Raw genomic sequence first — 12,646 nt, 5'->3', positions numbered from 1 at the left:
GCAACAAAGCCCTTTCTTGACCAACCACACAATGAAAATTATGCTGGACACATCAACAAGCAGTCTTTATCAATACTATGATCATGAATGTAATCAAAAATATATTTTGATCCATTAAAAAGGTTGGAAAGAAAGAGTGAGGCACATGAGGTGTTTTTCTGTCAGTCATCTGCAACGCTAAGATAATGCTGTCTTTAACAAATACTTTGAGAAAATGCAGAAAAGAAAGTCAAGGAATTACAGAGATAAAAATCAAGTCACTAAGGCTTGGACCTGGGCTACCTTAAAATCACCAAACAGACTCTGGAGGAACATCGCAGGTTCCCCTGCATTTGTGCACAGTAATAAGACACTGAATCGTTCGTAAATGTTCCTCTATTTGGCATGAGAAAAGCTGAGGTGGGTTCAATGGAAATGTACGTCACGCCACAGCCAACCCAGAGAAGCCCCAGACACGTAGATATCAGTTTCGTCTGTGCTCTTCTCCGCTACCTCTGAACAATGTCACTGATCTCCTTGACGGAGGAAAGCAGCTTTGAAAAGTCTTGTGGTGTGTTGGCTCCCCCAGTGGCGGCGGGGCAGATCTGCAGCTCACGCAGGCTGCTCTCCAACTTATTGATGGCTTCACGGAAAGCGAACTTGTTGCGCATCTGCTGGATGGACTCGACGAAGCTCGCGCAATACTTGGACAGATTCTTGCCGGCTTCCAACACAGCACTGTGGCTGCCGGTTTGCTCTGAAATGCGGCCAATGGCGGCTCGCAGGAGCTCTGTGCTCTCCAAAACCATTTCACGCGTGATGCAAGAGTTGGAGAGTCGCTCCGACGGCTGGCGCGTTTTCCTTAGCGAGCGGCGAGTCGTCATGAGGGGAATGAAGTTGGACCCTGGGTCGCCAACAGCCGATCCAGTTCCCATCCCTGGTAGCTGACTGCTTGGCGATGTAGAAGAGGTCTTTGGGGGCTGCACTTTCGAGGTGTTTTTTGGCAATTTTTTGGCACTTTCTTGGGAAAGGCTTGCGCCCCTGCCTTGTTCTGCAGATCCAGGACTTGGAGGGTTTTGTTCAGAGTTGCCTTTGACTTTGGTATCTGAAGAAACATCAAAAGTGGGACTCCTCGAAGTCTTTCCAGATTTGGCGCTCGAGACAGGAGGTGGAGGAGGAGCTGGTTTAGGTTTTGCAAACTTCCCCTTGTCTCTGTCTCTTTGTCCAGGCACTTCAGAAGAGTTCTTGAGCCTACGTGGTCTGCATTCATCCCCAGCTGCTCCCAGCGGTGGAAGCACATTGGGCTTGAACAGCTCCGCTTGCAAGGCACTTGTTTTGGAGCTTTCCGTCTGTGGCCGACGGCTGAGCTTAGGCGTCAGAGTCAAAGGACTTGATCCAGGACTAGACTCCGAGTCCTTAAACACTTCGTCAGGCACGTCCTCGGTTTTTTTGGGAAGGCGTGGTGGCGGAGTAAGGGTGCCACCACGTGGCATGCAATCTGCTTTCTTGCGTGGCAGAGCTGGCTTGCCTCCAAAGGTGCCCGAGTCAAAGTGAGACGACTGGATGTCACGCGGCAGAGTGACCGACTTCCACTCGGTGCGCTCAGACCCTGGGGGCATGCTAGAGGCGGAAGAAGACCTTAAGAAGCGCTTGGAGTTTGACATTGGGTCTTCCTCTGCAGGTGGAGTCGTGGCAAGCTTCCCTCCACCACCCGATGTTGTGGCCGTGCCCTTTTTCCGTGAATGAGATGGGAAGAGCTGACCAGGATACACTGGGGCTCCATTGGTGACTCCAACAGCTGTGCTACTGTTGGAGCTGACCAGTTTGGAAGGGTCAATGCCGTGCAAGGCATCATTGGTGGAAGCCCCGTTGTTAAAATCATCTCTGCAGTCGGGACCCAGCCCTCTACGATCCAGGTGGCCATCCATCTTACCGAACGAGCTGCTGCGTTTTGGAGGCGCCGGGGCCGTTCTCTTCTTTTTCTTGATTAAACTGAAAGGATTCATTCTGAATTTATCTTTATCTTTAGCTAGGAGGCGATCATCTTCGTTCAAGTTGCTATCAAGGGCAGGCCTAGGGAGCATCGGAGGCCCGGTCACCTCAGCCTCTGCTGCGTCTGAAAAGGGTATAACTTTATCAGTTCAATCGCCCACTCCGCTCAAAGCAACTTATTTAACTGTGAATATTTGGAGAGCACAGCTTACCTGGACTGTCCCCATCCCTACTGTCCATATGTCTTCGTAGTGTCCTCGTCTTAGTGGGAAGTTCTGGTGCCTGTTGTATTGGACCCAGTGTCAGCTTCTTACCTTTTTTCCCCAACTCTTTTTCCACCTCTGCAACCAATGAAGATTGAAGATGAGCCACAATAAAAGTACACACAAATCTCTCTAAACCTCCAGAGACAAAGTAGAGCCCTGCATTTCAGCCCGAGCCCAACAGGCCCCAACTTACTTACACCCTTAGGGCCGGACTTCGGGCCAATTCTCACATCATAGCTCAGACGCGGGCTGGGCATCGGGTCTGTTTAGGCTTCCCCTTATTTTTATATTTTAGACATCCATCAATTATGGTGATAAAACAAAATGCCATGCTGATGAAGATGAAGTTGGCGATCCTGACTCGCCATCTTCTCATTGGACGTGCCGTTAGAGAAAAATGCATCTTTATGGGTTACATAATTAAAGAGATTTCGTTTTAAAGTAGTAATTCAAAGCTTTATATAGATATATTTATCATGTCTGTGAGGCAAGTATTCACTGAGTTGCGGTTCACCATTGTGAAGCGCTCCTGTTCGAGATGGAGGCAGCAAAAAGCGCATCCTGTTCTTGTTTTCTTTACTTTATAAAAGCACAACATTTTGTTGATATTGTGAGTGCACACAAATAAAATTAGACCCTTTACAGCATCGAATGATCTATTACTCAACTTTGTGAACAAAAATGACAGCGTATTTTAAGTTGTTTGCAAGTGATTGCACTGGCATCTCCATGTCTCACAAAGCACACTTTAGCTTCCACTCTCCACACAAACAATTGGTTAATGCGTCTAACAGTGCACATTTATCTAGATTAAACATTTAAACTAATGTGTTATGCTTGAAGTTTTTTTATATCTATAGATCAAACATAGGCTATGATCAACTCACTGTCTGCCGCTGGCCACTTGGTCGTTACTTTAAAAAACAAAAACGTACATTTAACGAACAAAAAATGCTCCAAACATTTTTCTAATTTAACTTAATAAAAAAATAAAAACAAACTATAATCACTTTGCCATGGACCCTTTTCACAATACTGTGATGATGCGTTTCAGTGGTCATCAGCATTGTAAATCCGCTAAAGTTTTTTATATTTCTTTTTTTTTTTTTGTTTAAATGTATATGCATTTATAACACTATACTTTGTATTATATCAACTTTTACATCCAATTACAAAAAAATATTAACGCTAGTGCGTGGGTGTTTCTAATGCAGCGTCTATGGGAGGGATGGTAAATTTATAAAAAAATAAATATGTGGTACTTCCGCTGCTGAGAAACCTGGAAATATGAAAAAGGTCAATTTCATACAAAAACGATAGCTGAAACAGGAATATAAGCTGTTTTGGGGGAAGGGGAAAAAAGACGGGCTCGGGTTGGACTCGGGCCGAGAATTCTGAGCGTCTCGGGCCTATATTTAAAGCCTGCGCACAGCTCTAAGACAAATGCTTACCATCAGAGATACTGGACTCCTGAAACATTGTCTCAAACGCCTGGTGGGTTTCAGCAAAAGAAGGCCGCTCTGCAGGGTTCCATCTCCAACCTAAAAACAGAAAGACCAAAGTCAGTCCAAAGGGCAACTTAAGTTTAAGTTAGTAATTCCTGTAGTAATTAGCTAGTAATTGCTTAATTGCAATCCCTTTTATTCAAATACTTAAGCTTATCTACTTTTTGGTCCTTGGATTTTCTTATGTGATCCCACAAGCTACTTACAGGCCCTCATGAGCTCATAGACTTTCTCTGGGCATCCCTCGGGTCTGTCCATGCGGTAATCTTTCTCTAGTAGCTCATACACTTGGGACAAGTCAATTCCAGGATATGGAGACATCCCGTAGGTGGCAATTTCCCAAAGCAAGACACCAAACGCTAAAGAGTTCAAGCAACAATGTCATTTTTACACGTAAGGCAGTACAGATACATCTTAATCTGGAAAGTGAATTTAGCGCCAACGGCATCCTACTGTGTGCAGGGAGTATTTCATTGATTTTCGCTTACCCCACACGTCTGACTTGATGGAGAATTTATTATAGGCCAGACTCTCAGGGGCAGTCCATTTAATGGGAAACTTGGCTCCTACATGGGCTATGTAAGTTTCTTCTGTCATCAGGCGACTCAGTCCAAAATCTGCCACTTTAACCAAGTGGTTTTCCCCAACTAAGCAGTTACGGGCAGCCAGATCCCTGAAACAAGAACCAGATTGTAACTGTAAAAGTGTCACTTCCTACAATTACTAATACTATGTTGTCCCTTATCCTCTTCCTGTAATGTTTAGTAATTTCTTTAGTTCACAGAATGGACTAGAATGTAACAATATATACAATGCAATAAAAACATTTTGTAAACTACCTGTGAAGGACCTGACAGATTGTGATGTTGCTCTGCATATTTCTACAGTTGTCTTTTTTTCACGTCTATTTAAGAAATTGTGTTCAGTTATCTTGTGTGCTTGGTTTAGAGAGTGACATTACCGCTTTCACCACTGACACTTACTGTTTGTCAAAGTGCTATAAAACTTGTTCTAACAAGTGTGAAAACCCTTTTGTCTGATAAAGCATCACTGAGGAAAAAGGCTCAAGGCAGAAACTCAGGCTATGCACATCAAGCTACTAGAAAAAGGACAATGAATATTTAATAACAATTTACTGGATTTACAAGCATGCATGCAGGTGTCACATATATAGTAGTCAACATCTGAAGTGGATCAAAACCTTTCATTAAATTTGTTCTAAAACCAAAAAGAATACCTGTACTTGTCTTAGGACAACTTTGATTAACTTTTTTTTGATCCACTTCAAATGTTGACTACTGTACACTGCAGAAGTTCTGGCTCACCTGTGGATAAAGTTCTTCTTCTCCAGGTACTCCATGGCAGAGGAGATCTGTGTGGCCATGTAGAGCAGCACCACAGCATTGACCTCCTCGTGATCACATTCACGCAGGTAATCCAGCAGGTTTCCATGGGTCATGAACTCTGTGATAATATAAAACGGAGGTTCCCGAGTGCAGACGCCTGACATAAGGAGAAAAACGCAGGACATCAGCAGGTTTCAAATGATAAGCAGCATCTTCAGTATCATCACATCTCTTTGTGATGGAAGCCTCATTTAGAAACACATTCCTCCTAAACAACAGTGGCCAATTCATGTTTGATATACTGTTCAGCCCAAACACTCACAAACATAGACCTACAAATTCTGCATGAAGTCGGCTGAAGGTTGTGGATTTGAAGACTATTATGACATTACCTTCCCTTGCATTTAACTAAGAAATACTATTCAATCAAGGCTGTTTATTGTGACTGTTCTCTTTAAAATTAGGTTTTTGAAAGAACTATGAAACGATGATGATCCTTATACTTCATGGTAACATCTTCTCTAAATTGGACTAATTTATAAAACAAGTGTGTTGTTTAATGAAGGGAGTTTAAGACTTCACATCTTCATCTAGTGTGTGTTTTAATTTAAAACAAATGTAGTTGAGGAGTCAATTTCATCAACTCCTAAAGATAAAGTCAAATTCAACCAACAACCCTGATGAACTGGCCAATTTGTGAAAATTGCTTTTAATTTCAAATTTTAGTAAAAATGACCTATTGTCCACTAGTGTAGGCACACTATATTTATACAGTATATTGATGACTTTGTCTGCAGATTTCATTTGCACATCATGCTTCTGAAAAGTTATTCATATTCACCAGTGGAGCTTCCTGACCCACCTATCCATCTACGTCTGATCAGATGTACAGTACCAGTCAAAAGTTTAGATTTTTAATGTTTTTTAAAGAAGTCTCTTCTGCTCACCAAGCCTGCATTTACTTGATCCAAAGTACAGCTAAAACAGTAGAATTTAAGTATTTTTACTATTTAAAATAACTGTTTTCTATTTAAATATATTTTAAAATGTAATTCATTCCTGTGATTTCAAAGCTGAATTTTTAGCATCATTACTCCAGTCACATGAGCCTTCAGAAATCATTATAATATGCTAATTTGCTGCTCAAAAAACATTTAATAGTATTAGTATTATTATTACGTTGAAAACAGCTGAGTAGAATTTTTTCAGGTTTCTTTGATGATTAGAAAGTTCAGAAGAACATCATTTATTTGCAACAGAAATCTTAAATCTTAAAACTTTATAAATGTCTGTATCATCACTTTTGATCAATTTAAAGCATCCTCGCTAAATAAAAGTATTAGATTCTGACTCCAAGCTTTTGAATGGTATAGTGTATAGTTACAAAAGCCTTTTATTTCAGATAAATGCTGATCTTTGGATCTTTCCATTCATCGAAAAATTTGATTAAACTCTCTTAAATACTGATAATAATAAAAATGTTTCTTTAACAGCAAATCAGCATATTAGAATGATTTCTGAAGGACCATGATGGTGAAAATTTAGCTTTGATCCCAGGAATAAATTACATTTTAAAATATATCCAAATAGAAAGCAGTTATTTTATAGCAAATTTTTTTTTTTTCACAATATCACAATAGCAATAGAGACTTCTATAAAAAACCATTAAAAATCTTGCTGTTCAAAAGCTTTTGACTGGTAGTGTATAAATGCAGGGCCAAGCCCTAAATGTGAGTAAAAATCAGCAGTGGTAAGTAAATGAAACACAGTTACTCCACAGTTGACTGATAACAACTTATTATTAATTCTAATAATGCCTGAAAATGCAATATGGTATAGCGTAACTATCAAATCACAAAGACTGTGCTGTAATTACATAAATGCATTACATTTATTTACTATTATGAAATATTTTACCATTCAATAGTATTACAGTGGCATTTCTTTGTCAATTTATTTTTTATAATTATATAATTATATTTGATGTATTTCCCTAATTTAACTTTAGTCCCTGTATAAATGTGTAAAACTATTGCTCAGTGAAGGCCTTTCCACACTGAGAGCGAAAAAGCAAAACGAATGCTTCCACATAGGCCGCGAACATTCGTGCACCGAAAAAGCTAATGTTTTTTTTCAACCAGTCTGAAGAATCTTAGTTTTGCAAAGCAAAAACATGAGCCGTCCAATAAGATTTGAGCATTACATCATGTGGCCACAGCAACTGGTGTTGCACAAAAAGGACAGAGTGGTGGCGCTGTTTCGAAAACTAGTGTAAACAAACACAGCAGAAGAGTATTCAGAGAGAGACGAGGATGCATTCTTGTTGTCATTATATCTGAGAACAGATGGTTATTCTCACATGTTCTTAATATAATTTTTATTAATTCTCCACTGAATTATGTGATCTGGAGGAGAACACTGTCCGTTTTTTCTTCCACGCGCGCAAGTGTTATAGGAGTCAGAGCGCGTTCACTCTCTAGATTTCCGTATTAAACAAAAAATGAGTGAAACATTTTTCTACTGTTCTACACAAGAAATATGAAAGCAAACAGACGTTTGGATGTTTATGACAATAAGCAGTGTGGCGTTATTAAACATACAAACAGTGCATGTCTGCCTATTACAGAATCAAATTCACAATCACAGATCACAATCAGAAGTCATTACAAGCACTCAATGATGGTTTAAAGTGGGTTTTAAAGGGGTCATCGGATGCTAAGTTCACTTTTACATGTTGTTTGAACATTAATGTGTGTTGGCAGTGTATGTACAAATCTACCCTATAATGATAAAAATCCATGCAGTGGTTTTTAATTAATCTGTAAAAATAATATCCCCTTTTTCAAATCAAGCCATTCTCAGATGCGGCATCACATTGACAGAGACCGCTCCCACGATAGTTGACTGACATGAGCATCTTACCTAAAATCAGTTTTAACAGTCCAACCTCCATGTTTTGATGCCGGAGCAGGGATGTAAGTTAGACAAGAATATCTCCGATTGAGGTGTTGTGTTGCTGGATGTAATAATGAACATAGTGGTCGACATTTACTCCCGACATCTGAGCCGCTGAAGATGCAGTGGATTACGCTTGTTTGTGAAGGAAATGCACCTCCCAATCTACATATATCCATCTATGCTCGCGCGAATCATTCATGATCCAGCTTCACTTACAGCAGAAGTGAGTATAAGGGTTTTTTTTTAATGAATCTTTGCAATCGCCTTTCCTAATAATGTGCTAGTTAGCAAGTTTAGCCGCTAAAGTAAACAGGCTCGTCACTCCACAGAGAGAAGAGAGGGGCGGGACGAGCAGAGCTCATTTGCATTTAAAGCAGCCTCGACCAGAATGAGATGATTTTTGCAAAGCTGATTTTGACAAGGTAAAAACGGTGTTGTTTTACACAACCATTGAGAATTTATAACCAAAGTATATTACAGACTTTTCATTAAGACCCTAAAGAATCATATCAACTGGTGGAAAATGGGCATCCGATGACCTCTTTAAGCCAATACATGAATAATTATATACATTTTCAAAAGTATGATAATGCTAATTGTACTTTTCTATTTATATCTTAAGATGTTTTCTTGTAAGCAATATAGATAGTTTGTGTTTCTGATGTAGAACCAAACTTTATTTATCTTAAGTTAATGCTGTATATTGAGCAGCAGACGATGTTAAATCCATATACAAGATAAATATCTAGGGAAAAATGCATTGTTGCTTGAGGCCACTTAGCACGCAGACATGAATTAGCAGAAGGTGAACATTCGGTTTGCGCTCAGTGTGAAAACACCATTCGTCGCCGATGATTCGCCTTGCGTTTTCGCATTGCGCTCAGTATGAAAAGGCCTCAAGAGTCATACAGTTTGCAGCACAGAAGAAACACTGGACTCACCTAACAGCTGCACCAGGTTTGGGTGCTTGATTTCTTTCATGACTGCAGCTTCTTTTAAAAACTCTTCCACTTCCATTGTGTCCTCCTGCACAAGAGGAAAAAACAATTCTCAACCAGCATTCACTTGTTCATGTTCAAACCTGTATGAGTTACATTACTCTAATGCAATACAAGGTAACAGACAGCAATGATAAACAATGCTAAATGTAGATAATGTAATAGTTCTTTCAGTGTATTCATCTGTCATGTGGTAGAAGCTTAAACTAGACAGATGTGAACATGGATGTGGCCTCATCCTCAGAAAGCATGAACAAAACTGCACAAGGTCAAAGCAAACACCACCCGCAAGGCATTAAGCAGGTATGATGTGTTCTGTGTTTGAGAAGCTCCAGTCTTTGTGTCACTGACCTTTAGTGTTTTGACAGCCACAGTTAGATTGTATTTCTTCCAGACACCCTCGTACACCTCTCCATACTGCCCTCCGCCCAGCTTGTGTTTCATGGTAATATCAGTGCGCTCCATCTCCCATTTGTCATAGTTGGGTGAGACGCCGTAGATAGTGGGCTTGTTGCGTTTGGGCGCCGGGTAATGCAACGTCGTGATCAGACCATCGGACACCGTGGAATGATGGTGAACCAACTCCGCCAGCGTGTTAAAGCGGCTTTCCGACGACACGTACAACTGCAGAGCGAGAGACAATACACAAGTTAAAGAGCTCTTTGCTGTACCATTATAAAATGACTAGCTGACTACAAAATTTGTGCAATCATATTAATGTGCAGTTTTGAAGCCACTTTAAAGACCATACTTATCCATAGACATGATATAAACAAACTAGGGCTGGACGGTATATCCAGTTTGTACAACATATTGACATATTTTTTTATAAGCGATAGCATAGCCAGCTTTCACTATATTTGTTTTCACTGCCTTTAATATAAACATGTTTCACTGGATAACACACACACACACACACACACAACCAGTAAAAAGCATTTGGACAGTAACGCCCCATTTAGTGTTAATGCTTTACAGAGGGCATGTCTGAAGCTTGGTGCTGATGCGACCGACATAGTGACAGCAGACAATCACTTTACTTTTTTGGTGTTGTATGAACGCAATTGGCTAGCGTCTGCACAAGGGTATTTGCATAAGGCGATCCAATTGGCTGACGCCCGTGCTGACGCTGGAAAAGTTGAAAGATTTTCAACTTCTGCCAACGCCAGTTGCGTGACATGATGGATCCACGATACAGTTCGGTAACGCATGACGTCACTCATTCAAAGTAAATGAGAAGTGTTAACGCTGAAGCCCCGTGTGAATGCACTGTTACGGCCCATTCACACGGGGGCGGCAGCGCCAGCGCCTCTCGTTTACTTTGGATGGAGTAATGTCAAGCATTGTTGAGGTCTGTTGCGAACACTTTTCAAGCAGCAACACACTTTTCAATCAGATCACCTTACGCAAATATACTAGTATATTTGCTACAGATGCTAGCCAGTCGCCTTCATGCAACACCAGAAAAAACTTAATGATCTGCAGTTGTCACTATGGTGGTCGTGTCAGCACCAAGCTTCAGCCACGCCTTCTGTCATACATTGACGCCGATGCTCTGTGTGAATGTACCGCAAGATTTTTAATGTTTTTTGTTGTTCTTCTGAACTTTCTATTCATCAAAGAAACCCGAAAAAAAAAAAATCTACCCAGATGTTTTCAACATAATAATATTAGTAATAAATGTTTTTGAGCAGCAAATCAGAATATTAGAATGATTTCTGAAAGATCATGTGACTGAAGTAATTATGCTAAAAATTCAAAAATAAATTCCATTTAAAAATATATTCAAATAGAAAACTAGTAAAAATATTTCTAAATTTCACTGTTTCTTGCTGTACTTTGGATCAAATAAATGAGGCTTGGTGAGCAAGAAAGACTTCTTTAAAAAAACATTACAGATCTTACTGTCCAAAAACTTCTGTCTGGTAGTTCAAATAAAAAATACAGAGATACACAGTATACACCATATATCGCATTTCAGCCAAAAATACCACTATATGATATTTTGCCTGTATCGCCCAGCCCTAAAACAAACACAACTAAGACACAGCATGTAAATAACAAACATAAACATCAATTATCAGTCAAGCCATTATCAGTCAATCTCTAGTCTTGACAGGTGTTTTTAAATATCAATCTTTATATAATCTGCATTTTAAATACTTGAATACTTCAATGTTCATGCTTCATGAGCTGGAAAAACTTGGTTTCATGTCATGTTCATCTGTCAATTTTCCTGAATGGAGTTATACAATACTGGCTGTATAATAATTACATTAATTAAACCAGCTATCCTTACTAATTGTAAATGTTTTAAATCAATTATGTACATTTTAAAAACACAGATCTTCCACCTCAGAGCAGGTTAAATGTGAGCTGTTGTGCTGAAATGGCGCCTCAGACTCATTCCTGACGGCTTACACTGGAGATTCCAGCAGGGAAGTGTGTCGCGGCCTCATGCGGAGCCTGTGAGGCGGACGAGGCACGTCAGGCATGCGAGGAATGAGTGCAGTGGTCATCAGCGTGCAGCAAGAATGCAGCGCCGCAGTGCATGCGTGACACATGGAGTCATTTATCTGCCCACGGACTGCACTCTTCATCACTGTGACCCAAATTGTCTGTCTCTACTACTAAGCGGTGCTGTCTGGAAAGCACTTCAGCACGCTACTGGAACACACTCCAATTAACTTCAACCATTATTGGAAAATCATTATACGACTATACTATTATACTCTAGTGCTTTCTATAGAGCTGCTTTATAGCGGAAAATTGTCTGTGTTTCATAGTTGAATTCCGCAGAATTAACTTTTATTTTACTCATTATTTCTGTATTGCATAAGTGCTACAGAAACAAATGTAACTTGATTAATGCAAATGCAAATGTTTATATTTCTTTACGAAATTAAAACTCTAATTTGGAGCCCTGATAGTCAAAACTACATTTATTTGTACACATCATGCAGCATTCTCAACGCTTCAGTATATTCAAAGTTCATTTCAGGCTAGTGAGAGTGTATTTTCACCCGCCGCTAATCAGATGTGTATAATATGATATTATCCCTAATTACTGTCATTATCACCTGACCACTGGAGTGGCACTGCTGTCAGACATGTAAAGCGTAATGCTCTGTGGATAACATGACTCCGACTCGTTCTGAAGCACACTACTGCTGGAATAATTCTGTGACTCTCACCTTGCCGTCTGAGGCTGTGTTAATGCGGTAGTGGTAGACGCGTCCCTCGTAGCGCAGTGAGATGGACCTCTGTCCCGGGCTGCTCTCGCTCTCGCGCACCAGGAAGCTGCCGTTGATGCCGCTGCTCAGCAAGTACTCGGCGGCATTGCGGGACACAGGCCCATGGTACCAGCTGTGCTTCTCCAGGCTGTTGACGGGCGTGATGTAGTTGCTGGGCACCCAGCCCTGGCCGTTCTTGGTCTGAGCCTCGCACCACTCGCCATTGTGATTGTATCCCAGAACCCTCAGCTTCTCTCCTGATTAGAACAGCATGAGAAACAGGTTATGTCTAGGGCTGTGAGGATCACAATGACAACCACGCCACTGCAGTCGTTGTGTTTAGTGTCCCCGTCGGCAGCAGCAGCGAGC

The 12,646-nt window shown here is 40.7% G+C and overlaps 1 protein-coding gene across 2 annotated transcripts in view; it reads right to left on the bottom strand.

Annotated features, from left to right (window-relative positions):
- Positions 1-378: 378 nt before the first annotated feature.
- The window catches only part of abl1 (c-abl oncogene 1, non-receptor tyrosine kinase), a 40,374-nt gene continuing 28,106 nt past the window's right edge, over positions 379-12,646 (bottom strand). For both annotated transcript variants that reach the window (XM_051111043.1, XM_051111044.1), the window contains 9 exons: positions 12,239-12,534; positions 9,396-9,668; positions 8,988-9,072; positions 5,068-5,245; positions 4,231-4,415; positions 3,949-4,101; positions 3,689-3,778; positions 2,184-2,312; positions 379-2,095 (listed from right to left, as the gene is read on the bottom strand). In XM_051111043.1, coding sequence (XP_050967000.1) covers positions 489-2,095; positions 2,184-2,312; positions 3,689-3,778; positions 3,949-4,101; positions 4,231-4,415; positions 5,068-5,245; positions 8,988-9,072; positions 9,396-9,668; positions 12,239-12,534 — 2,996 coding nt within the window. In that variant the 3' untranslated portion in view covers positions 379-488. The remainder of the gene's footprint in view (positions 2,096-2,183; positions 2,313-3,688; positions 3,779-3,948; positions 4,102-4,230; positions 4,416-5,067; positions 5,246-8,987; positions 9,073-9,395; positions 9,669-12,238; positions 12,535-12,646) is intronic.

Source organism: Labeo rohita, chromosome 5, assembly GCF_022985175.1.
Source record: "Labeo rohita strain BAU-BD-2019 chromosome 5, IGBB_LRoh.1.0, whole genome shotgun sequence".
NCBI classification, from domain to species: Eukaryota; Metazoa; Chordata; class Actinopteri; order Cypriniformes; family Cyprinidae; genus Labeo; species Labeo rohita.
Note: the sequence above shows the minus strand (reverse complement) of the source record. Positions and strands in the feature narration are given on the sequence as shown.